The sequence below is a fragment of the Tupaia chinensis genome, unplaced genomic scaffold (genome assembly GCF_000334495.1).
Source record: "Tupaia chinensis unplaced genomic scaffold, TupChi_1.0 Scaffold000301_1, whole genome shotgun sequence".
Classification (NCBI taxonomy): Eukaryota; Metazoa; Chordata; class Mammalia; order Scandentia; family Tupaiidae; genus Tupaia; species Tupaia belangeri.
Window position 1 is genome coordinate 193,270 of NW_006159791.1, and position 26,475 is coordinate 219,744.

General features: G+C 44.9%; 1 protein-coding gene and 1 pseudogene across 3 annotated transcripts in view; one reads left to right on the forward strand and one right to left on the reverse strand.

Moving 5' to 3' along the window:
• The window catches only part of ATOX1 (antioxidant 1 copper chaperone), an 18,247-nt gene extending 949 nt beyond the window's left edge, over window positions 1–17,298 (forward strand). Inside the window, exons 1-4 of one of the 3 annotated variants that reach the window (XR_003549746.1) lie at window positions 3,324–3,569; window positions 9,148–9,223; window positions 13,226–13,400; window positions 17,161–17,298. Coding sequence is in view for 2 of the 3 variants with exons in the window: in XM_027772797.1 (XP_027628598.1) it covers window positions 3,339–3,569; window positions 9,148–9,223; window positions 13,226–13,350 (432 nt within the window). In the remaining variant the exon portion in view is untranslated. Of the gene's footprint in view, window positions 1–3,323; window positions 3,570–9,147; window positions 9,224–13,225; window positions 13,401–17,160 lie in introns of those variants that run through there. The other 2 variants (XM_027772797.1, XM_027772798.1) reach the window with 2 other exon arrangements.
• Window positions 13,581–14,720, reverse strand: LOC102473130 (40S ribosomal protein S19 pseudogene; annotated as a pseudogene).
• Window positions 17,299–26,475: the final 9,177 nt, after the last annotated feature.

The following is a 26,475-nucleotide window of genomic DNA, read 5'->3' on the forward strand; positions in this document are numbered from 1 at the left end:
GGCGCGTCGGATTCGCGGCGATATGGCTAGGTGTCGCTTCGGAAGGGCCCAGGCCTGGCTGGAGCTCCTATTGTCCCCCTACTCACCCCTCCCCACCATCCAGCCCCCAGCTTTTGAGACCCTCCCGAAAATCGGATCCGAAAGGAGTTTAATCTAGGGGCAGGTTTCAGAACGTCAGAGCTGTGAGGCCTTCGGCGAGTACAAGCCCAGACCTTCCTTGCCAACACGGGGAAACTGAGACCCAGAGGGAGCAGAATCGCCCACGCTGATCCAGGGCGTTGAGAATGAGCCGGACCTCGGACACCCAGCCCCTGGCCTTCCTCCTGGCCGCGTGCCCCTGCCCGCGGAGATGGCCTGAAAGAGGGCGGTGGGGTGTCTCCGGCAAGGGGGTGGACCCCGCTATTGCCTCTCTGACCAGGCGGGTCTTCAAGGTCCATGGTTTTCTTCACTGCCCCTGCCCACGCTGGCATACTTTAAGATAACTGCTGGACGACAACGAAGGGAGACAGTGCTTTTCACCTTCCCATCCGGCTGCTTTGTCAATCTGAACCCGTGAGCCCTGGAACGGTGCTGAAAGCCTACCAAAAGTCCCCAGTTGCTCAGTGGAGTTTGGGCAGGAATGACAGATCTTAGCTTGCCTTTGCAGCTCACTCGGTATGTGAGCATAAACATGGGTCTTCATAGCTGCATTTTTTTAGATAAGAAATGAAGGCTGTTAGCAAATAAGTAAAGCCCAGTAACTTATTCAAAGTCGTGTTGGGAGTTGGGTAGAGTCAGGATTAATCTTATCTTCAGGCTCCAGGCCTCCTGGCCTGACCACTTGGGCAGTGCTGGCTAAAAGCAGTCCCACCGGCTTGTGAGGCTTCAAAGATCCCAATCACACCCCCAAGAGCCTGACTGGGGTCACGTGGTATTTAGCACTTTCCTCCAAGGAGCCTGGTGGCTCTGGGCCCCGTGGTTACCCAGAGGTATTCACAGATTTCATGTTTTAGCAGCCTCTTCCAGGAGCCAACCGGTGAGCCTGAGGCCCCTGGGTAGAGTCACAAACATCTCCCATGTCAATTTCTCTTGGGTTTCACAAGGTGCCTTGACACACATCCTGAGACAACACAAAGGAAGAAACAGGAGCCTGATAGAATCAGCCCTACCAGTTGAGCAAGTCTGCCTGTGGCAACTTAGTGGACAGCATTAATCACCCTGGGACTGGGAGAGAGGAGGCCACCAGGATTTTTGCAGGGGGTGGCAGTGAGGGAAACACCAGGTTGAGGCTTGCTCAATTCTGTGTCCACTTCTGGGCATTTCAGTAAACAAAAGACCCTCTTGAGCAGATGATAGAGGTGAAAGGGCACTTGGCCCCTTATCAAGAAATGAACAGCCCAAGGAAGGAGGGTGTTGGTTAGGGGACTGCCTCAAAACTGGAAGCGGGAGAGTGTTGCCTGAAAAGTTTCTCAGAAAAATGCTTAAGAGCACAGGGTTTGGAATCCCAGAATCCTCTGTGGAAATCGGTGCCCCACCTAGCCAACTGGGTGACCTTAGGTAAGTTGCTTTCTCTCTCTCGTGCCTTGATTTACTCATCTGTAAAATGGGGTAATGCCTGTGACCTCACAAGATTGTTGTATTAACTGAAAGTAAACCAATGAAATATAGCACAGCCACTGTCGCGTCTTGTCCTTCAGAAATGGTAGCTCCATGTAGACCTAGGACAAGTGGAATTGGGCTTTGGCAGACAGCTTCTGATTCCCACACCTTTTTTTTTTTTGTAAAGGCTTTTGCCTTAGGGTGTATGTATTTGCTGGAGAGAGAGAGACAGAGACAGAGACAGTGGGAGAGAATATAAGAAATCACCCCCGGGGACGGGGGGGTGGCCACACCACAATGCCTTCTCCTTCATTCTCCTGGGATCTTGGTCACACACATGTATGTGCCTGGTACGAGTTTCAAGCTACCAGGTCTGGGACTCGAACTGCGGTTGGCTATTTAAGTCCAGTGATATACTGCTATGCCATCTGCTGGCCCACAACCCCATTTTAACAAGGACCTTTGTCATTAAGAATTGAGGTTTTAGAGACTGTTCGGTCCAATCCCTCCTACTCACTAGGTGTCATGAGAATGAGTGATCTTACCTCTAAACTTGAGTTTCTGTATCTGTCAAGAAGGGTTATCAAAATAGTATCTACCCGGGCCAGCAGGTGGTGTGGTAGTTAAGGTGCTGGACACTACCACATGGCTGACCATGGTTTGAGTCCCAAGCCTGGTGGCTTGCTTTCTCACCTTCTCTCCCTCTCTGGTCAAATCAAAATAAATGAATGAATAAATGAAAATAAATAAATAGTTCTTTAAAAACATAGTATCTACCTCATGAGTCTGTTGTGACAGGTAAACAATATAATGTGTATGAAGTATTAACAGTGCCTGGCACATAGGAAGCACTGAAATACCAATATTGGCAAACTCCCCATCTAAATCAGAGTGTTCAACCGCTGAATGTCCTGCATATTTTAGAAAAAATAACTTCTTTGGGAGGAGGACAAAGTATCCCCTTGATCCCTCTTCCCCACTAGCTCTGGGATCCTGTTAAAGAATTATACAGCTTACTGACTTTTTAAATTTACTTTAAGGGACCCATTTTATAAGTTCTTTTTTAAAAAATAATTATATTATCAAACTTTAATTTTTTGCTTATTTTTTAATTTGACCAGAGAGAGACAGAGAAAAAGAGAGAAAGTGATAAAGTAAGCCACTAGGTCTGCAACCTGAACTGTGGTAGACCATGTGGGAGTCCAGCAGCCCCAACTACCACACCAGCTGCTGGCCCCAAGGACCCATTTTATAAGTTTTATAGAAGAGCCCAGAGACCCCGAAAGGTTAGGAATGCTCATAGTCAAGCATCTAGTTGTGACACGTGTCTGGAGAGCCTTCTGTAAAAAATAGATTCACTGTCCATTAATATTTTTCTGGGCCAACAGATGGCATGGTGGTTAAGGCACTGAATTCCACATGGCCAGTGCTGTGGTTTAAGTCCTGGGCCCAGCAGCTTGAAAAATGTGCTGAGCACATGTATGTGGGTACCTGAAATCCCAAGAGGAGAATGGAAGAGAAGGGATTGCCGCGTAGCCGTACCCCTGTGAGGGATGATTTCTCACTTTCCTCTCTTTGTTTCTGTCTCTCCAGCGAGCACAAATACCCTATGGCAAAAATGTTAAAAAGAAAAAAAAAAGGATTTTCCATTAACCTTAAATTTGTTTTTGCAACTGACACATGGAGGAGGAGGAGTACTGACTAGTAATGTTTGCCATCCAGAAGCCACCTCCCGGCCTCTGACCTCTGTACCATGGAGGATGAAAGGAGACCTATTCCCTGCAGTGAGCAGCAGAAAGCCTCACATGTCTGTTGACCTTAGGTCCTATGGCAACAAAAAATTATGTTTCTTAACAGAGTATTCCCACACGCAGAGTTCTGCTGAGAGTCAGGTTTATGGGTGGTGGCAGTGCACTTTACTATTCAAGAACCAGCAAGATTTCCCTGGAGCAGAAAAAGCCTGCGTTCACATCTCAGTACTTGCAGAGGTGGTGAGTACTTACCACCTGACTGGGCAGCTCAGTGAACTTCTGAGAACTTCACTTCCCTCCTCCTAGTTCTCTTTCTAGGCTGAGGGAGGACTAGCTTAGATACTGTATCAAGAGAATTTGACATACAGTAGCATTCAGTAGATTTAGCTCTTATGCTGATCTTGCAGACCCTTCAAAGCTTTGACTCTGAGGGTCATGCAATGGCTCAGAGGTGAAACGTGACACTGTGAGGCAATCCCACATAACAAGTATCCTGGTTCAAGTCCAGAGACCTCCCTGAGTTTGCTGGGCACATGCTTGTTCATGACTCAGGGCTGGCCGAAGGCCGGGGTGGATCACAGTGTCAGGATCCTCTTGGGGGTACTGCCTCTCTGTCTCTGTTACTCATGGAAGAAATGAATAAATAAACTTTTTTAAAAGCTGTGGCTCTGTGGCCAGCAGATGGTATAGTGGTTACGTGGCTGGACTCACACATGGCCAGCCACAGTTCAAGTCCTGGACCCAATGGCTTCAAATTCATGCCAGGTATATGTGCATGTATGCCCAAGATCCAAGGAGGAGAATGGAACAGAAAGGATTGCCGGCCATTCTCCCAAGGGGTGATTTCTCACTTTCTCTCACTGTGTCTGTCTCTCTCTGGCAAGCACACATGCCCTAAAGCAGAAAAACCTTAAAAACAAAAACGAACAAACAAACCAAAACTTGTGGCTCTGGGGAAAACCTTAAAAACAAAAACAAACAAACAAACCAAAACTTGTGGCTCTGGGATCAGCAGATAGCCTAGTGGTTATGTCACTGAACTCCCACATGACCAACCATGGTTTGAGCCCCGGACCTCGTGGCTTGAAACTTGTGCTAGCTATGTGTGCATGTGTGCCCAATATCCCAGGAAGAGATTGGAGGAGAAGGGATTGTGGCATGGCCATCCCCCCAGGGAGGTGATTTCTCACTCCCTCTTACTGATTCCATCTCTCTCTCCCGGGCAGGTGCACATGCTCTAAGACAAAAAAGACTTCTTTTTTTTTTTTTTTAATAATTATTTTATTTAACTTTATTTATTTGTTTGTTTGTTTGTTTTAATTTGACCAGAAAGTGAGAGAGAGAGAGAGAGAGAGGAAAAGTGAGAAAGCAAGCCTCCAGGTAAGGGACTCAAACCATGGTTGGCCATGTGGAAGTCCAGCGCCCTTAATCACGACACCACCTGCCAGCCCCAGGCAGACTTCTTTAAAAAAAAAAAAAAAGAAAGCTATGGTTCAGTCTACAGGTACAAATTATTTATGAATCTTGATTATTTTCTAGTTATTCTAGAGTAGTACTTGGCCAACATTTTCTTGAAGGGCCAGATAGTTGGGAACCAGCAGTTGGCGTAATGGCTATGTCGCTGGACTCCCACGTAGTCAACCACAGTTCGCGTCCCAGACCCGGTGGCTTAAAACTCACGCCGGGCGTGTGTGCGTGCGTGCCCAAGATCCCGAGAGGAGAATGGAAGAGAAGGGATTGCGGCGTGACCATCCCCGCTGGGGGGTGATTTCTCACTTTCTGTCTCTATGTCTCTCTCTGTCTGTCTGGCGAGCGCACGCGCCCTATAGCGAAAACCTCTCCAAAAAAAAAAAAAAAAGTAAAGGGCCAGATAGTAAATACTTTAGGTTTCATGAGCCATGAATCATGAATCATATGGTTGGTTACAGCTACTCACCTCTGCCACTGTAGTACAACAGTAAACAAATGAGCTTGGCTGTGTTCCAACAAAATTAAGTTTATTTGATATTATGTATTCTTATTCTTATTTTAGTTTGCTATAGGATACATGCACTCACCAGAGACAGAGAAAGAAAAAGAGAAGGAAAGCAAGAAAGCGAGCTGCTGGGTTCAGGACGCAAACTATGGTCAGCCATGTGGGAGTCCAGCGCTTTAACCGCTACACCACCGGCTTTCCCCCAACAAAACTTTAATTTGTGGGACTGGCAGATGGCGTGCTGGTTAAGGCACTGGACTCCCACATGGCTGACCACAGTTCAAGTCCATGCCTGGTGGCTTGCTTTCTGACTTTCTCTCTCTCCCTCTGTCTCTCTCTGATCAACTTAAAAATAATAATAAACAAAAATAAATACTTCTTTTTTTAAAAAAAAAAAAACACCTTTTATTTGTAAAACTGGATTGCAGGCAGGCTATAAGTTGCTGATCCATGTTCTAGAGCATCATCTCTCACTATAATATGGGCAGGACTGACTTTGGTGTCTTGTTAAGATAAGAATTTTGGGGAACCAGCAGTTAGCGTAATGGCTATGTCGCTGGACTCCCACGTAGTCGACCGCAGTTCGTGTCCCGGACCCGGTGGCTTAAAACTCACGCCGGGCGCGTGTGCATGCGTGCCCAAGATCCCGAGAGGAGAATGGAGGAGAAGGGATTGCGGCGTGACCATCCCCGCTGGGGGGTGATTTCTCGCTTTCTGTCTCTATGTCTCTCTCTGTCTGTCTGGTGAGTGCACGTGCCCTACAGTGAAAATCTCTAAAAAAAAAAAAAAAAAAGATAAGAATTTTGATTGAGGAGGTATGAGATGGAACCTGAGAGTCTCTATTTCTGACAAGCCCTCAGGTGATGCTGACACATTTATTTATTTATTTAATAAAGAATTACTTTTATTTAACTTAACTTATTTTTATTATTATTGTTGTTATCATTATTATTATTACTTGACCAGAGAGAGAGAGGAAAAGTGAGAAAGCAAGCTACTAGGTCTGGGACTTGAACCATGGTCTGCCATTTGGGAGTCCAGCACCCCCAACCACCACGCCACCTGCCTGCCCCTGAGGACCACACTTTAAAGAAAAGATTTTGGAATACCCACTGCAAATTCTTCTTTCCAGAATGGTCATGAAATAAGCAGAAGTAATCAGAGGTGTTTAGATAGAGGAAAAGAAAAATAGACCATTTTCTTTAAGACGGACTTTGCAGATTTGCCTTCAGTAAAAATACTGGTTTACTGATCTTGGAGAGTAAACAGTCCGGCAGTCTAGCTGCTTAACTCTTGGTCTCAGTTTCCTCTGTAGATCCTGATGGTAGATCGAGATCCAAGGGTGTTTAAAGATTTGGAAAGCGTTTGAGAAGCCACTTAGCCCTGTTTTTCTCGGGTGTATAGTTTGCCTCCCTGATTCTTCTCAGGAGGTTAAACATGGAGAGTCCCAGATCCACAAGGCCAAGTGGGGCAGGTGCCTGGAGAGATGCACTTTCCACAGTCTCCCCAGGTGGTTCTTACCCACACTGAAGTTGAGAAAATTGAGTCCGCTGATAAATTTGGTGTAGGTAAGGGAACTGACACTTTTCTGGAGCCAGGATTTTGTCTGAGGTCCTCCAGCAAGATATATTATTCTATTAAGAATTCTAGTTGAGGTAATAGGTTTGAAATATTTTGAACTGCTCCATGAAAAAGGTAGTTACTATTTTTTGATGGGAAAGGGAAGAGAGACATAAAGAAAATGAGCATAATAACAATCCAGGATTCCACTTTTTAACCCAGTGGAATCCACAGCTAGCTCTAATCTCCTTACCTAATGTATTAGTTTTCGATTGCCCCTTAGTAATGTAGTTTAAAATAGCAAACATTTATTCATACAGTTCCTGAGAGTCAGGAATCTGGGAGCCATTGAGCTGAGTGGTTCTGGCTTAGGGGGGGGCCTCATGAAGTTGCAAGGAGGTTGGCTGGAGCTGCATCATCTGAAGGCTGGACGGGGGCTGGAAAATCCACTCGTTGTTAGCTGAAAGATTCAGTTCTTCATAATGTGGACCTCCGTGTGGCTGCTTGAATGTCCTTACGATGTGGCATCTGGCTTCCGCTTCCATTAGATTGAGTGATTCCAGAAAAAGCAAGGCACGGTGTCTTTTATGACATTACAATAGCCACAGCAGTCACACAACATCGCTTCAGCTATTAGGGACCAACCATGGGACATTCCAGAATGGTACTACCTGAGGGCATAAGTACCAGCAGGCAGAGATCATTGAGGCCATCTTGGATGCTGGCTGCCACCCTTGAAATCCTATACTCATCCATTCATCAGTCTGGAGTGGGACTCTTACCCCTGCTTTGTAGATGTGGAAACCAAGGTACAGAAGATAAGTAACTAACTAATGGTCACACAGCTGGTAAGTGCCAGAGCTGGTATCGGATGCCAGATCTTTCTGATCCCAGATGTTTCTCAATTCCAGAGATTTTAAAATAAGGAGAGTATTGATAAAAGCAATGCTCATTTAAGAGCAAAGAAAAGGACTCAGAAGTCCTCAGCCAGTCATATCGTTTGTCCATTTACTCAACAAAATGTGTTATGCACCTACCCTGTGCCAGGCACTATTGTAAGTGTTGGGGATACAATAGTGAACTGAACAAAACCCCATCTTCTGGGAGCTTGCCTTGTTAGGTATCCTGGAGACTATAGAACATAGAGCCCACAGAAAGTCAAAGGCCTGGGATCCCTTCCTGGCCAGCCTCCAGCTCACTGGGGAGCCTAGGCAAATAAAAAAAACCCGGAGGCTGCCTTTGAGAATGCAGTGCTTAGATGAAGACAGTGTCTCCATATGTCAGAATCACCTGGGATGCTTTCAAGACATAATAGATGTCCCAGCCCAGCCTTGTTGATCAGAATCTGTAGTTTTTATAAGCTTCTGGGTGACTTTCATGCAGGAAATAATTTTCTTTTTTATAAGCTTCTTTCTTCTGTAAGAGGAGGGATGTGCATCCAGTAGGATCCTCATGCTGTGATCCACGCCCAGTCTCAGCCCAGCCCAGGTAACAGTTGCACGTGCATGTGCCTGGTGTGTCAGGAAGTCAGGGCCTTCCCATGGCATCCAGCATTGCAGAGTGTTGTCATACTGCTGTGCCACCAGAGCTGGGCCTCTTGCAGAAATAATTTTCTGATGTGTAAATAGGCTTACCACATCAGCATTGCTCAGGGTAGGGGATCCATTTGTGTTAGTTATTGGCAGTCCTGAGACAAAAGACCCATAACTCAAGAACTAGTATTTTGAAGATAAGAGTAGGGGAAACAAATAATTTAGGGATTAGCAGGTGGTATGGTGGTTAAGGCATTGGATTCCCGCATGACTGACCATGGTTCTAGTCCTGGACCCCATGGCTAGAAACTCATGCCAGGCGCATGTGTGTGCAAAATCCCAAGAAAAGATTAAAGGAGAAGAGATTGCAGTGTAACTGTGACCACCCCGTGGTGGTGGTGGGGGGAAGTGGCATTTCTCACTTTCCCTCTTCTTGTCTGTCTCTGGTGAGTGCATACATCCTATGGCAAAAACCTAAGAAACAAGCAAAAAAAATTTAAACTAGCTCTCTAAGTGATTCTACTCATTGTGTGTGAACACTGCTAAAGGTTCTATAGGGATTATCTCATTTAATATAACCCATGAGATACAGAAATTCCTCATTACTCCACTTTACAATTGAAGAGTCTGGGCCATAGAAATAGGTTCCTGATGAACCTGATGCCAGCCAGCTCTTGCCCTGTCTTTCTGTCCTCTGACTTGCGAGTCTGCAGGCCTTGTCTCATTTGTTTGTTTCCCTTTGTTGTTTCAGAAGCACGAGTTCTCCGTGGACATGACCTGTGAAGGCTGTGCTGACGCAGTCTCGCGGGTGCTCAACAAGCTGGGAGGTGAGCAATGAGCCCAGATGGAGTGGGATGGGGGGACCAATGCACAGACACCATGTTCAGATGCACGCAGATATAGCTGAAGCAGCCTTAGTTTAAGCTGATAGTGAAACCAAAGCTGAGTATTGAGCTTGTGTCAAGTACTTGTCTTAGTGGCTTATGTTGAGCACATCATTAATCCTCACTACAACTTTTTTAGATGGTTTCTTTGACCATCCTCATTTTTTTCTCTTTTTTTTTAGAGAGGTTTTTGTTATAGGGTGTGTACGCTCGCAGAGAGACAGAAAGCAAGAAATCACCCTCCAGGGGGAATGGCCATGCCACAATCCCTTCTCCTCCATTCTCCTCTCAGGATCTTGGGCACGCACGCACACGCGCCTGGTGTGAGTTTAAGCTACTAGGTCCAGGACTCGAACCACGGTTGACTACATAAGAGTCCAGCGAGATAGCCATTACGCTAACTGCTGGTCCCAACCATCCTCATTTTTAAAAGGAAGGAGTGGGGCCAGCGGATGGTGTGGTTGGGATGCTGGATTTCACATGGCTGACCACGGTTGAATCCTGGACTTGGCAACATGCTTTCTCTCTCTCTCTTTCTCTCTCTCTCTCTCTCTGGTGAGCACACATTGCTCAAGACAAATTTTTAAAAATAATAATAAAATAAAATGAAATTTAAAAAAAAATAATAATAAATAAAATAAAATAAATAATTCTTTTTTAAAAATGTTAAAAAATAAATAAATAAATAGATAAATAAAGTTAAATAAAATAATTCTTTAATAAATAAATAAAATGAAATAATTATCTTTTTTTAGACAGTTTTTTGCCATAGAGTACATATGCTTGCCAGAGAGGCAGAGAGAGGGAAAGTGAGAAATCATCCTCCCGCCCACCCCCCGGGGGAGATGGCCGTGCCACAGTCCCTTCTCCATTCTTTTCTTGGGATTTTGGGAATGCACACACATGTGTCCGACATGAGCTTCAAGCTACCGGGTCTAGGACTTGAATCACAGTCAGCCATGTGGGAGTCTAGCACCTTAACTACTACACAAGCTGCTGGTCCCAAATAAATAATAATTTTTTTAAGAAAAGAAAAGAAGTAAAATTTAGAGAGGTTAAGTAACTGGACTAGGATCACATGACCAATTAAGTGGCAGGTCTGGGATTTGTCTGTATCATTTAGCTCTAGAGCTTTGGCAATACTAATTAATATATTGGTGATTGCTATTATGATAACTTGTTGCTATATGATACATTTGAGTGTTATTTTTTGGTGAAGTTTTTTTTTATCATTAATTTGACCAGAGAGAGGGAAAATGAGAAAGCAAGCTGCCAGGTCTGAGACTCAAACTGTGGTCAGTCATGTGGGAGTCCAGCACCTTAACCATCATGCTGCCTGCCTGCCACAATGGTAGCAGTTTTAAAAATAAAATTTAAACCAGTTATATGCAGAGCCCTTATGGACATGTCCTCTTCTGTACATATTTAGAAAATCATAATTCTCATTCTGCCTCCTCATTTTATAGCTGGGGAGATTGAGGCCCCAGAGAGGGCCACTAGATCACGTGGATGTGATCTAGTCCTCTGAGCTGCTCTTTCCATCTGTGGAACGGGGATATTGAAGCCAGCATTCAGGAGGGGAAGTTACTTGGCCTGAGTCCATGATTAGCATCTGTCCCTGTGAACTGGGAACTGAATTTGAATAAATCATAAACAGTGGAAAGAACCTGCTGCTCACTCACCACATGACTCTGGGCTCTTCTCCTTCAGGCTTGGGTTTCCCCAGCTGTAGTAGGGACATGTTGGTCTATATCCACTTTTGTTATGGATTCTTGAGAAATGAAACTCTGCAGGGCTGGCAGGTGGCATGGTGTAAAAGTGCTGGAGCCTCACAAGACTTGACTGCGGTTCGTGTCCCGGACCTGGCGGCTTGCTTTCTCAGTTTCTCTCACACACATGCACACTCTCTCATTCTGTCCCTCTCTGGTCAGAGTAAAAAGAAATGAAACTCTGCATGGGAACTCTTCTTATACAAAGCAGGATGCTCTGCATGAGGGAGGACTGTGCCTGCTCTCCTTCTTGAGCACTCAAGTATGCCCTGCCTGAGAACCTGGGTTTCAAGTTGGAAATTCACTGTGTTCATTGATCCCAGGGTTTCCTCCAGCTCTGTGATACCACCAAAATATTTATTCCAAAGAGGAAGGAGACCCTTCTGAACACCTTCCCCCCCAAAAAAAAGTCCAGAATGCAGCCAAGATACATTTTTTCCCCTCCCAGATATTTATTAGGTACAGGTTAAGGGATTATGACTGAACCATGTGATTTTTTTAAGGCCCCTTGACTTGATGTTTAAAGATCTGCCTTTGAGCTTCAGCAGGTTTCTTCCCATCTTTTACTACTATCCCTGCTTGGCTAGCCTCTTTAGAAGGTTCAGAAGGATTTTTGGGGTTGCTCAGCATTCCAGAAGCCACAGACTAATGGTATACTCGAGCAAGAAAGACCATAGGATCTGGCCAGCCCCAGCTCTTTCACGGACAGAGGGGAAAGCTGAGACCATGCTCATGGTCACCTAGCAAGTCAAGAGTGAGGCCAAGCCTCGAACCTGGGCTTTCCCTCTGCATCCCAGTGCCACAGTTAGATTCTTTTTGGGTCCTCTAGTGTGCTGTTGGGGGCTTTAAATTGTCCCAGCTTTTTAGGAGGGCAATTTTGCAATATCTATTAACATTCAAAATGTGCAAATCTGTTGCCCCATGATTTCTATTCTATGAATTCATGATATGGAGATATTTTTATAAGGTTACTATGGCATTATTATGATAGCAGTGAAAACTTAGAAGCAGCCTCAGTGTCCTTCAACAGGAGATTAAGTAAGTAAGTTAGTATATGGTACAGCCACAATATAGATGACTGTGTAGCTATTTAAAAAGAATAAAGTGGGACCAGCAGGTGGCATGGTGGTTAAGGTGGGCTCCCACATGGCCGACTGTGGTTTGAGTCCCAGACTTGGCAGCTTGCTTTCTCACTTTCCCTTTCTCTCTCTCTGTCTCTCTTTGGTGACTGCATGTGCCCTATAGCAAATTAGAAAACTCTACTAAGAAAATTAATTAAATAATTCCATGGGGCCAGTAGATGGCATGGTGGTTAAGAGCACAGGACTCCCACATGGCTGACCAAGTACTGGACCTGGTGGCTTGCGCTCTCTCTCTCTCTCTTTCTCTCTCTCTCTCTCAGACACACACACACACACACGCACACACACACTGTCCCTCTCTGGTCAAATTAAAATAAATAAGTAAATAAAATAAAATAATTCTTTCAGTTTAAATAAATAATTTCTTTAAAAAACAGTGAGGTAGGTCTTTGTGCATTAAGATAGAAAAATAGCCTGGACATTGAAATCAGCAATTTATATAGTATTTATAAAAAGAAGCCCTAATCTAGAGCAGAGATCGACATTATAGCCTTTGGGCCAGATTTAGCCCACAACCTGTTTTGTATGGTTGAGAATAGTTTACTTTTTTTAAGTTTTGCTGCAAATCGCATGTGCTCGCCAGAGACAGACACAGAGAGGGAAAGGAAAAGTGAGAAATCACTCCCCATGGAGAATGGCCATGCTACAATCCCTTCTCCTCCATTTTCCTGTCCAGATTTTGGGTACACACATACACACTTCTGGTGTGATTTTTAAGCTGCCAGGTCCGGGATTCATACAGCACAATCAGCCATGTGGGCTCCAGTAGTCTTAACCTCCACACCACCTGCTGGCCCTGGTTATTACATTTTTAAAGGCAAAAAGCACATGCAGAAAAAATATGTAACAGTCCAGATGTAGCTCACAATGCCTAAAACATTTCATCTCTGTCTCTTTACAGAAAAACCTTGCCCATCTTTGGTTTAGAGGAAAGGGGAGGGTGGTTATGATCATTCAGGAGCCTGAACTCTTCCTTGCCGTAACTGGGAGGGTCTCTGCTTCCTCTCCCCACACCCCATTTCCTCTTCCTGTAGGAGTTAAGCATCACATTGATCTGCCCAACAAGAAGGTTTGCATCGAATCTGACCACAGTGTGGACACTCTGCTGGAGACCTTGAAGAAAACAGGAAAGGCTGTTTCCTACCTCAACACTGAGTAGCAAGGGCTGTGGATTCCTGGCCCACAGGATGGACCAAAGGGGGCAGGTTGGTAAGACTTACAACTTTGAGTAAAGCCACTGTCAACATCTTTTTTTTTTTTTTTTTTTTTTTTTTTTACAAATAAGCAATTTTTTATCCACACGTCATATTTACTTTTCATAAGCAGATACTGTTTTTTTTTTTCTTTTAATATTGTAAAATTGTTAAATGCAAACATGTGATATAGTTTCTAGAGAAACTGAATGGTGTAGCTTCTACCAATTGGGCGGGCCACACTCTTGGAGCCTCGGCGTAAGTGGCTTGGCATGACACCGTTTCTCTGCCGTCCCCCATAGATCTTGGTCATGAAGCCAACCCCAGCACCACCCCGGAGTACAGGTGCCGTGCTGTGGAAGCAGCTCGTGTGTAAAACCAGTTCTCATCGTAGGGAGCAAGTACTTTATGCTTGGCCAGCTTGACAGTGTCCACCCATTCAGGGACTTTCAGCTTTCTGGACTTTTTGAGGAAGGCTGCCAGAGCTCTGACGAACTCCTGCTGGTTCGCGTCTTTTACAGTAACTCCAGGCATCGTGCGGCCTCCACGCTGCCAGACAGGGGAAAGGCCACTGTCAACATCTTTCATCCAAGATACCTTGGCCTTTGGGAGCTTGAGTAGAGCAAGAAAGTACCCAGGTTCATTTTTCACCCACTGTCCACCTTCTTTGGAAAGGATGCAAATATTTCGTTATTGTGTAATGCAGTCACAAGTTCAAGGAATCCTTATAGCCCTCCTGTGAGTAGACAGAGCCTTGTGTAATGTCTCCCAGAGTCCCCTTTTGGACTTTGGAAATGCAATTCATGGTCAGCAGGGTTAAGTTTAGAGTGAATAACCCTGAGCAGTACACCTTTGGCTTTGATAAATTGACTGTCCATGAGAGTTGACACCTACGTCCTGGGCCTCATGCTTCTATGCAGTGACCGAGAGAGTTAACTTAGACCCTGCCTCTGTCTCCATCTGGAACTACCTTTAACTTTCTGAGCAGGCCATTTGGCTAGCCTGGTGCCAAAACAATAACACATCTAAGCTGCTGTTCCCTTCCATTTTACGTAATCCAGGAAGGTAGTAAGTGGCGTTGTGCCAGATCTCCACTCTGGAGCAGGGGCAAACCTTTCTCATTGGTCAGCATTCCTTCCCTCTGCACCTAGCCACAGCCTCAGGGCCCCTCTGGCTATCACCGCCTGTGTAGTGCAGCCAAAGTGATGGCCTGATGTGGTTCAGCACCCTGGCTGTAATTGAGAAAAATGAAACTTGGACAGAGGAAGTGTCTTGACCAGAGCCCCACACACTCAAGTGGCAGAGGCAGGAAGAAAGTTGGGCCTCCTTGGGACCAGCAGTTAGTGTAATGGCTACATTGCTGGACTCCCATGTAGCTGACCATGGTTTGAGTCCCGGACCCGGTGGCTGGGCATGTGTGCATGCATGCCCAAGATCCCGAGAGGAGAATGTAAAAGGGATTGTGGCGCGAGTTAAAAGGGTTGGTGGCGGGGCCCCCCCCCCGGGGGGGGGGGGGGAGGATTTCTCATTTTCTGTCTCTCTCTGTCTTTCTGGCGAGCACATGCACCCTATAGCAAAACCCTCTCCCCCCAAAAAAAGAAAGAAAGTTGGGCCTCCTGAATTGGAGCTCTGTTAGGACTGTTGCTGGTGACTTTGTCCCTGTGCATGGGCCTATGGTGAGCTCCCCAGGCAGAGGCCAGCCCAGCTCTAACTGTAAGTTCAGCCTCCTCTAGGAAGAGGAGGAGAAGCTGAACTCCTTCCTAGAGGAGGCTCCTTCCTTCCATGTGGAACCTGAGCTGTGACAGCATTCTCAGAGCGTGGTGACATCATATGCAAATCACGAGATGCCAGAGTCTCCTGATACCTCATATCCCTCTGGCCATGGACACAAGCCATGTTCAAGAATGAGCCCAGGATGAATAATGAGGTTCTGTGATTCTAATTCCAGCTCTGCCTGCATTTCACACTGACTTTGGGCACTTTTTTTATTCCTGAGGTTTGATCCTCCCTTCTGTGAGATGGAGCTAAAACCTCCACCCTGCTTTTCTGCCTGGGGAGGAGGGGGTTACTGTGCAATTGCTTTGAGTACGAGGGCTTACCCTCTGCAGGAGCAGAGCATTAGCAGTTACCACTGTGCTACAGGACAGCGAGTGTTCTTCACATTGTTCCTGCATCCCTAGGGTTTTGTGGGACAGGTAAGCAGACGGGGCTCCTGACCCGTCTCTCCCAGGCAGCCCTGTATCATACTGGGCCTCCATGTGAGACTGCATTTGACAAAAGTGCTCTGTGACAAGGAGGAATAAAGGCAGGGAAGACAGAAACTTCCTGTGCTGGCTATGTTCATGGAGAGCCCCAGTGCAGATTCCTTGGACTAGAGACTTTTCTCCTAGTAGTTTTTTTTATTACTATTTTTTTTATTGAGGTGGACTTCACATAACATACAATTAATTGTTTTAAAGTGTGCAGGTCAGCGATATTTACGGCAGTTGTAATATAATAGAATCACTACCTCTCTCTAGTTTCAAAACTTTGTCATCACCCCAGAAAAATACCCCATACCCACTAAACCTCCCTCCATCCCCTGGACCCACTGATTTGTTTTCTGCCACTCTGGATTTGCCAGTTCTGGACATTTCATAGAAAAGGAGTTAAGTGTTTCTAGCGTGTTTATCACTTAAAATCATTTTTTCAAGATTCATCCAAGTCATAGTTTGTTTCTGTACCTCATTCTTTTTTTTTTTTTTTTTTTTTGGAGAGGTTTTTGCTACAGGGTGCGTGCGCTCGCCAGACAGACAGAGAGAGACAGAGAGACAGAAAGCGAGAAATCACCCCCCAGGGGGGATGGTCATGCCGCAATCCCTTCTCCTCCATTCTCCTCTTGGGATCTTGGGCACGTACGCACACACGCCCGGCGTGAGTTTTAAGCCACCGGGTCTGGGACGCGAACCACGGTCAACTACGTGGGAGTCCAGTGACATAGCCATTATGCTAACTGCTGGTCCCTGGAGCTCATTTTTTTCTATGGCCGAATAATTAATTCTCAGAGTAGTTTTTAATTTATTTTTGCTTCATAGGAAATTTCAAAGATAAATAAGTAGGGTGATAAAATGAATCCCAAGAACCCATCACCTGGAGCTAATAGTGATTAGGCATTTGCCATTATTATCTCTTCTCTGGCTCCCTTCTTAACTCTGACTTATTTTGAAGCACATTCTAGATACATAACTTTATCTGCATATTTTTCACTAACCATGTGTAGTATGAAAAGCTTCCAGAAATTCAAATGCACTGTATCTGGTAAGCACCCCCAAACAGGCAAGCTTTAGCCCAAGCGTCTTTCTTTGAAGTCTGTTTAAGAGGTTCTCCAGTGACCAATTTGAAGCCAGACTTGGGAACCAAAGGTATTGTTTATTGGTTATGAAGTTGTCTTGGTCGTCTGGCTCCTGGCAGGTTTGTTTGCCCATGATGTTTTTATTATCTTCCCAGCAGAGACTCAGTAGAACAGGGAAGGCTGTTAGCTGGGTATCCCAGCAGCCTCAGAAGCTCCTCAGAAGAGGGCCTCAGTGACAATTGGCTTAGCAAGATTAATGGATTCCAGCCAACTGAGTGGAACAGACTGGTGGGAACGGTGTGAGACTAGACAGGGGTTCTAGGCCTGCTCCTGCACCCAGGGTTTTCTTCTTGACCTCATCACTGCCTCTCACTACTGCTTTTGCAATCTCACCATGTCACAGTAGATGGCGCCTTCGTCCCATCTAACTTTTCATTTCTCCTAGGCTGCTGATCCTGTCCTGGCTTCCAGTCGAACATGAGTCCTGACAGTCGTGCTCAATGGTGGAAGCCCCGCCTGAGATCCTCACTTACCCTGTTCCTTCCTAGCTTCCCTGCAATAAAGTCGAACTGCTTTTGTGGGAGATGTTGTGTCTTGCATAGTCTGGATGTCACTCGTTCACATGTCTGCTTACAGATATCAGAGTTTCAACAGCTCCCGACTGAGTCAGACACCCTGCGGCACCATCCCATTAGCCATCAGGAGGAGATGAAGTCATTCTAATCCTGGAAATATTCACTGTATAATTGTTAAGAGAAAGGAGAAGGCATTTATGGGAGTAGTTTTTACTTTGTATAGGTATTTTTTATTATTTTATTTATTTTTTGTCATCCAGTGCATCATGCACTTGCTGGGGGAGGTGGAGGAGAAAGTGAGAAATCACCCCGCCAGGGGAGGGTGACTAAGTCCCGTCTCCTCCATTCTCATCTTGGGATTTTTGGGCATACATGCATATGCCTGGCATGTTTTTTGTGTCACTGGGTCCGGGACTCAAACCGTGAAGTCGGCTGTATGGGAAGTCCACCACCTTAACCACCACACCATCGGCTGGCCCTAATGTTCTCTCTCAAAGGGTCCGGAGGGCTACAAATTGAGCATCACCACTTTAACCATTTATTAGGCATTTACTGGAGACCCAATAGAGCTAGACCCCGGGATAAGGCCTCGCTCTGCCCTTGGCTAGCCATGAATGTGCAGAAAACCTGCACCTTAGAGAACGTAGTAGCCAGGACTCCCAGGTAGACCATGGTTTGAGTCCCAGACTTGGTAACTTAAATTCACACTGGGCACATGTGCGAGTGTGCTTGTCCAGGATCCTGAGAAGAGACTGGAGGAGAAGGGATTGCATCCCCCTTGGGGGGTGATTTCTTGCCGTCTCTGTTTCTTTCTGCCGAGTGCACATGCCCAATAGCAAAAACCTCTCAAAAAAAAAAAACCAAAAAAAAAAAAAACGTTGTAGCCAGTAATAAAATGGCGTGCCTGCATAATGTTGGTCCTGCTATGACAGTACTAAGCCTCAGTCATTTCTGCCTTTGTGGTCCCTGGGGACACAGGGTTTCCTTTCCCTATGTGTGAGTTTCTTAGCCACAAGAGGATAGGTTCTTTGGATTTGACTGTCCACAGAAGAATTTTTGTGGGCTTTGGGAGGACAAATTTTAGAATTTTTTCCATTTTTAGTTTCCCCAAGAGACCTTGTTCAGTCTGACCAGCCCATCAGGTACTCCCAAGAGTTGAGACCCTGGTGTCCTAGGGAGAGTAGTCCTCCACAAAGTTCATTTCCTTTGACTCCTCTGTACCCACCACCCGCAAATGGGTTCCAGGTTTCCAGCTGGGGCCTTTGGTTCTGTTGTCAGAGGCCCCGAAAGGATTAAGGAAGCTCCTGTGCCTGCCAGCAGCCCAGTGGACTGTGGAACAGATGAGATCATGCAGTAATGAAGCACATGGGCTCCTGCAGGGGTTGGGGTTGCGAGATTCCTCTAGCACCTGGCCCCAGCCCACCTTCCCAGGCTTTCCCCTTCTCACTACAGCCACACTGCTTCCAAGGAGTCTTCCAGGTGTCTTGTGTTTTTTTGTTCCTGTCACCCCCTATAAATGGAAAAAAAATCTCCATCAGCCTCCCTACTACTTCCTTGTCTCCATGCACAAATTCCTCTCCCTCCCTTATATACCGCAGCCTCCACAAACCACAGCTGGAAGTCATTATTTTTCCTCTTGGTCTTCAAAGCATGTATCTAGCAAGCTTCAGTGTTGTGGCAGAGCTCCTCTGTCCACGTATCTGTCTGTTCTCAAGAATCAGACTGAGCCTCTGTTTCCTGTGTAGTTGGAGCAGGCACTTAGGGAATATTTGTTGTATGAGTAATAGCTTATTTGGGGTGTCAAGCCCTTGGATATATTTATCTCATTCCATCCTCTCCTGGTCTAACATAATGGAGCAGGACAGACCCTGGCACCTCCACTGAAGCCATGCTAGGGTGTTCCTAGTAACTGTCCTTTGTTTTTGTGCCTGATGGGGTAGAGCCCCCACTAACTTGGCCTTTGTTGACTTTGCCAATCCCTCTTGACCAAGGCCTTAGCTTATCCAGTACTAGCCTCACCAGGACTAGAAAGAAGCCACTTTGCTGCTCAAGGTGCTGGAGTCGAGACTGTCTGCATGGGGAGAGGCCTTCACCGGGATGGTGTGGGCCATAGAGGGAGCTCCGCCTGGCCAGTTTCCCCTCAGCATGCTGAGTGAGTGCCAGTGAATGAGTTGTTTTTTTAACAGATTTGTTGGGGCTGGCAGGTGGTACGGTGGTTGAGGGTGCTGCACTCCCACATGGCTGACCGTAGTTTGAGTCTTTTGGACCTAGTGGCTTGCTTTCTCCCTTTCCTTTTCTCTCTCCCTCTCTCACTGTTCCTCTCTGGTCAAATTAAATAAATAAAGTTAAATAATTCTTTAAAAATAAAAAACAAAAAACAGATTTGTCAAGGTATAATTTAATTCAATAAACTTACGTTTAAAGTGTATACCTTCCTAGGGACCAGCAGATGGCATAATGGTTACATTGCTGGTCTCCCACACAGCAGACCATCGTTGTTCGAGTCCCAGACTATTGGCTTAAATCTCAAGCCAGGTGTGAGTGTGAGTGTGTGTGTGTGTGTGTGTACCCAGGATCCCAAGAGGAGAATGGAGGAAAAGAGATTGCAATATACATGGCCATTCCCCATCGGGGGGTGGGGGGGGTTGATTTCTCACTTTCTCTCTGTCTCTCTCCGTCTCTCTAGTGAGTACACCTACTCTATAGCAAAATCCCTTAAATAAAAAAGTATACCTTCCTAAAGATCTATTTATATATATAAGGTATGCATGCTCAGGAAAACATTGCCTCAATCAAGTTAGTAACCATTTTTAACACCTTAAAAGGTTTCCTTGAGCTCCTGATGATCTTTCCCCACACTCACCGCACCACCAAATAACCACTGATGTGCTGTCACTGGTTAGTCTGCATTTTCTAGAGTTTTGTACAAATGTGATCACACTAAAAATGTAGACATTTTTGTCTGGCTTTCTTTCAGTATAATTATTTTGACATTCACATCGCAAGCATCAGAGGTTCTTATTTTCTTTGCTGAGTAATAATGTACGGACATACTATAAGGAGTGATTCATTCTCCTGGTGGACATTTGAATTGTTTCCAGTTTTAAAATTTTATTCATTTTTATTTTTTATGTTTTTAGTTTTGCTATGAGTCTCAAGTACTCGCCAGAGAGAGAGAGATAGTGAAAAAAAATCACTCCTCCCAGAAGGGATGGCCACATCACAATCCCTTCTCCTTAAATCTCCTCTTGGGATTTTGGAAATGCATATACATGCGTCCGGCAATATTTCTAAGCAGCCAGGTCTAGGACTTGAACCATGAGGTTGGTCATGTAGAATCCATCCATCTTTTAAATTCCATGCCACCTGCTGGCCCTGAGTTGTTTCCAGGTTTTATTTTTTTTAAATATATATCTATATATTTTTAACTAAATTATGTGTTATTATTTTTAATTTGCTATTAAATCTCTCACACGAGTGAGAGAGAGAGAGAACCCGAGAAAAAACAAGCCACCAGGTCTGGGACTTGAACTGCAGTCAGCCATGTGGAAGTTCAGCACCTTAATGACATGCCACCTGCTGGCCCAGTTTCCAGTTTCTTAAACTGCTCTCTGGTGCAGGCAAGATTCCCCACGTGCCCTGCCAGGTGCAAGAGAGAGTCTTAGTGTGCTGGACTCTTCCAACCCAGCACACTTAAACCCAAACCAACACAGCTCAATTTGAATTCTATCTATTGGGCTTCTTCCTACAGTAGCATTAAGTCATGCTTTGGACTGGAGCATATCTGGATTTAAATTCCAAATTCTTCCACCTTCACTTTATAACTGAAAACCCTTGGGAAAGTTCCTGAATCTTTCTTGCAACTTAGCTTCCTCATTCTGAAGATGGAGATCATAATGGTACCTACCCACAGTGACTATTGTGAGGATAAAACAAGATCATCACATACCTAGTTCTTGATAATAGCATTCTCCAAAGAAAACTTTTTATTTGACAAAAAAATTTCACAATTAAACCACTCGATGTTTGAAAACTGAACTTTGAAAAACATGAGCTCTAGATCCTTTCAACTCTGGCAACTATGAAAAGTAAAAATGGGAGCTCAAGGATTGTGCTGTGTGGGAGGTGAGCGGTTGTTTGGGTCACCACCCTCCCCATGACATTCTCTTTTAATTAGTGCCAGTCTTTTAAAAAGCCAAGTCTGTAATTTCTTGGGAGTGTCCATCAGAGCTGCTTTTAGATTTCTGTGTCTTTAGGGCCTGTGGCCTCTTAGTTCAAGTGGACACGTTTTCAAATCTGCTTCCTAAGAGAAGGAAAACCTGCATGCTGTTCACTGGCAAATCCCATTACCACCACCACCAAGAACCTTGAAATAAAATATCAAAGACTCTGGGGCCAAGGGGGCCACCTCCCATTATTCTCCTTATCATTGGCTCCTTGGATCCTGATCCTTTTTGGATCCTGATTCTTTTAGAAACACAGATCCCCAGGTATCTAGAAGCAGATCTTATCTTCAATAAGAACACGGGCTCTGCAGACAGTCTGTTTCCCCTCTGTGTAAACTTGAGCAAGTCCTTTAACTGTCCAGGATCTCAATCTTCTCATCCTAGTGGTGAGAATATCAACAATAATATCTTCTTTTTTTTTTTTTAAATTCTTGAGAGGTTTTTGCGTGTGCTCGCCAGAAAGAGAGAGACAGAGAGACAGAAAGCAAGAAATCATCCGTAGGGGGGATGGCCACTCCACAATCCTTCGTTCTCCTCTCAGGATCTTGGGCACGTGTGCACATGCGCCCAGTGTGAGTTTAAGCCATTGGATCTGGGACTTAAACCGCAGTTGACTACATGGGAGTCCAGCGACATAGCCATTATGCCAACTGCTGGTCCCAATAATACCTTCTTGTGAAATGAAGTTGTGCAGGTGCACAGAGGGTGCTCAGTGTGGCTATATTTATTACCATAATAGGCTCTTAGCAATGGAGAGGACCTAGCTGGTCACCCAGCCTGTCGTCCATTTTCCTGCATCTGATGGGTGATCCCGGGCCTTGGCCTGCTATGAGCAAGCACCACGAGCAGCTCATTCCTCTCTGAACAGCTCGGCAAGGGAATTTCTGAGGCCGATCCCACCCCACCTCCTCCATATCTTGTAATGGAGGCCAATTCTGTCCCAATGTGTAGGGCATCGATCTAGCCCTTCCCTGAGGTGGATCTTCAGAGGCAGGAAGTCTATCCCTTTCCCCATCCCTACCATCCTCCCTGGTCTGCCCACAAGGGATATCCCAAGTTCCCTTCCTCAGCACAGATTGAGTGATCAGGGCCCCTGGTCACCAGCTGCTGTTGATGATGCCTTTCTGGTAGTGGAAGCTGAGACAACATGGAAAAGGCCCAGAGCTGCTTATCCAGCCTCCCAGCTCCTGACTCAGCAAGGAGAGAGCAGGACTGGACTGAGAGGGCCAAGGTCATTAAGTGGAGGCAACCAGGGTGGGTGGCTCAGTCTCTTCACATCTGGAATATATCTCACACGTAATGCTCAAAAAGCACCCAGCCTAGTAGGTTCCCAGTTGAGCCTGGCTTCTCTAGTTTACACTTTTGAGGATATGTCCTTGATTAATTCTGCTCTGTAAAAGAATTGAGCTTGCTTGGGTTGGGATACTCCCAACTTCAGGCCTGATCCCTACTCTTTCCTCAGTCATCACCTCTTCTGGGGTCCAATTTGGAAACAGCACTCACTGAGACAGCCATTTTGGGCATATAACTCCATTTTTGGCTTAAACAGAAGCTGTGGCTTCCCCTACATTCCTAGTAAATATAGAGGAAAGCAACTGAGATGGCAAAGAGGGTTAGAAGGAGAGATGGCCTGAAGAGCAGCGCAGAGTCTCTAAACACCCTAAATTCCTCTTTTGGGTCAAGAGACCCTTCCATCCCCTCCTCAGGACTCTGTCCCTCCCTTAGACCACACCTCCAGAGCTGTCAGCTGCTTCTGGAATTCTAGAATAATAGAATTGCACAGGCCTTCTAGAGTAATAGAATTGGACAGACTTTTCCATTGTTATTCATGGAAATATATTGTTATTCACGGAAATGCAGAATAAATGTAAAAAATCAAAATAATCTTACTTATATAACTGATTCCCACAACCCAATCCCGATATGACAAAGAAAATACTCTCCAGAGTTACCAGAATCCATTTTCACATGCCCAACAATCTATATTTTAAGTCCAGTCCTTCCTAATGTATCTTCCAAATTTGGCGAAAATCAGTCCAGCCATTTTCTTATAATGAAGAACGCAAATAGACAAGAAGTCACATACTTCATTTCATTATATGGAATAAATCCTGCATTGCTCCTTATTTCTGAATTTAGGGGTAAAAAAGAGAGGGCAAGTTTACAAAATGAGAACACTTAGAACATTGTTATGTACCCTCCCTGTCTCTCTCCTACTTTTCACTATTATCTTGAGATAGTTTCATGTTTTGTATCAGTCCATAAAGCTTTTATCTTTTATTTAAAATATAAATACGTATTCAATTTCATTTGTGATTATATTGGCTTATTAACCTAAGTCAAGGGGCCAGCAGGTGGCATGGTGGTTAAGGCCCTGTACTCCCACATGTCAAACCATGGTTTGAGCCTCAGACCTAGTTGTGTGCTTTTTCACTTTCCCCTCCCTCTCTTTCTGTCCCTCTCTAGTCAATAACACACAAACAAACAAAAAAGTAATAATAGTGATATATTAAATAAATTCTTTTTTAAAAAAAGGACCAAAATTAGTAATAATCTACTTAGTCCTTCTAAGATAAAGTGTTGATTTCTATTAAGTAAAGGATGACCAACTTATTCCTTTTCCGGGATTTTCTCAGTTTTAGCACTTAAAGTCTAGGAAACCCTACAGTCTGGGCAAGCCAGGATGTTTAGTTGCCATGTTTAAGTACCAAATAAACATTAGACAAGTTTGAATAGGCGGTGGTCAATTTTAATAAGTAGTGATCTTGGTCTTTGGTCTAAAATGGAACTGTTAACCAAATACTGTCCATATAAAATAAGGATTTTCCAGAACATTTGCTATTATTGTTGGGAGGTGCCTCATGCTTTTAAATGGCTGAATAGTATTCCATTGTATGACTTCACCATGATTTTATTAAATCTGTTCCCTACTGAAGGACATTTAGTTTCTTTCCAATCCTTTGCCATAATAAGCAAGATGGCCATAAATGTCTTTATTTATCTGTTCTATAAAATGGTAAATTTATGTAATAATTTGTTTTGAAAATAAGGTTTTCCTCCTAAAAACAAGACTCAAAAAGCCACAGGATTAAAGACTCTTTCATCTTGGGCCTTCTGTGAGTCTCTTTCTTCAGGTGACTTACTGGGCTGGGGATGAGTTTAAAATGGTTCGGCGGCCAAGGTCCTGGGAAAGAAGCCCAGGCAAAGAGGAGAGGCTTCCTGGGGTGCACGAGGCAGAAAAGTGGCCCAATACTGTGGTTCCCAGCTTGGAGGGGGTTGTTTATCAAGGCGGGTGGGAGAGGAATTGGCCAGACTTGGAGGGGTCCAGTGTTGGCTGTGAGCAGGATTGAGAGACTGGAGCCATTCAGCTGTGTTCTAAAAGGAGCAGGGGAGGAAGGAAAAACAAGTCCAGACACACATTGGGTGGCTGCTGGCTGGCTAGGGCTCTTGGTACAATAAGCGAGAGAGAGAGAGAACCCGAGAAAAAACAAGCCACCAGGTCTGGGACTTGAACTGCAGTCAGCCATGTGGAAGTTCAGCACCTTAATGACATGCCACCTGCTGGCCCAGTTTCCAGTTTCTTAAACTGCTCTCTGGTGCAGGCAAGATTCCCCACGTGCCCTGCCAGGTGCAAGAGAGAGTCTTAGTGTGCTGGACTCTTCCAACCCAGCACACTTAAACCCAAACCAACACAGCTCAATTTGAATTCTATCTATTGGGCTTCTTCCTACAGTAGCATTAAGTCATGCTTTGGACTGGAGCATATCTGGATTTAAATTCCAAATTCTTCCACCTTCACTTTATAACTGAAAACCCTTGGGAAAGTTCCTGAATCTTTCTTGCAACTTAGCTTCCTCATTCTGAAGATGGAGATCATAATGGTACCTACCCACAGTGACTATTGTGAGGATAAAACAAGATCATCACATACCTAGTTCTTGATAATAGCATTCTCCAAAGAAAACTTTTTATTTGACAAAAAAATTTCACAATTAAACCACTCGATGTTTGAAAACTGAACTTTGAAAAACATGAGCTCTAGATCCTTTCAACTCTGGCAACTATGAAAAGTAAAAATGGGAGCTCAAGGATTGTGCTGTGTGGGAGGTGAGCGGTTGTTTGGGTCACCACCCTCCCCATGACATTCTCTTTTAATTAGTGCCAGTCTTTTAAAAAGCCAAGTCTGTAATTTCTTGGGAGTGTCCATCAGAGCTGCTTTTAGATTTCTGTGTCTTTAGGGCCTGTGGCCTCTTAGTTCAAGTGGACACGTTTTCAAATCTGCTTCCTAAGAGAAGGAAAACCTGCATGCTGTTCACTGGCAAATCCCATTACCACCACCACCAAGAACCTTGAAATAAAATATCAAAGACTCTGGGGCCAAGGGGGCCACCTCCCATTATTCTCCTTATCATTGGCTCCTTGGATCCTGATCCTTTTTGGATCCTGATTCTTTTAGAAACACAGATCCCCAGGTATCTAGAAGCAGATCTTATCTTCAATAAGAACACGGGCTCTGCAGACAGTCTGTTTCCCCTCTGTGTAAACTTGAGCAAGTCCTTTAACTGTCCAGGATCTCAATCTTCTCATCCTAGCGGTGAGAATATCAACAATAATATCTTCTTTTTTTTTTTTTAAATTCTTGAGAGGTTTTTGCGTGTGCTCGCCAGAAAGAGAGAGACAGAGAGACAGAAAGCAAGAAATCATCCGTAGGGGGGATGGCCACTCCACAATCCTTCGTTCTCCTCTCAGGATCTTGGGCACGTGTGCACATGCGCCCAGTGTGAGTTTAAGCCATTGGATCTGGGACTTAAACCGCAGTTGACTACATGGGAGTCCAGCGACATAGCCATTATGCCAACTGCTGGTCCCAATAATACCTTCTTGTGAAATGAAGTTGTGCAGGTGCACAGAGGGTGCTCAGTGTGGCTATATTTATTACCATAATAGGCTCTTAGCAAT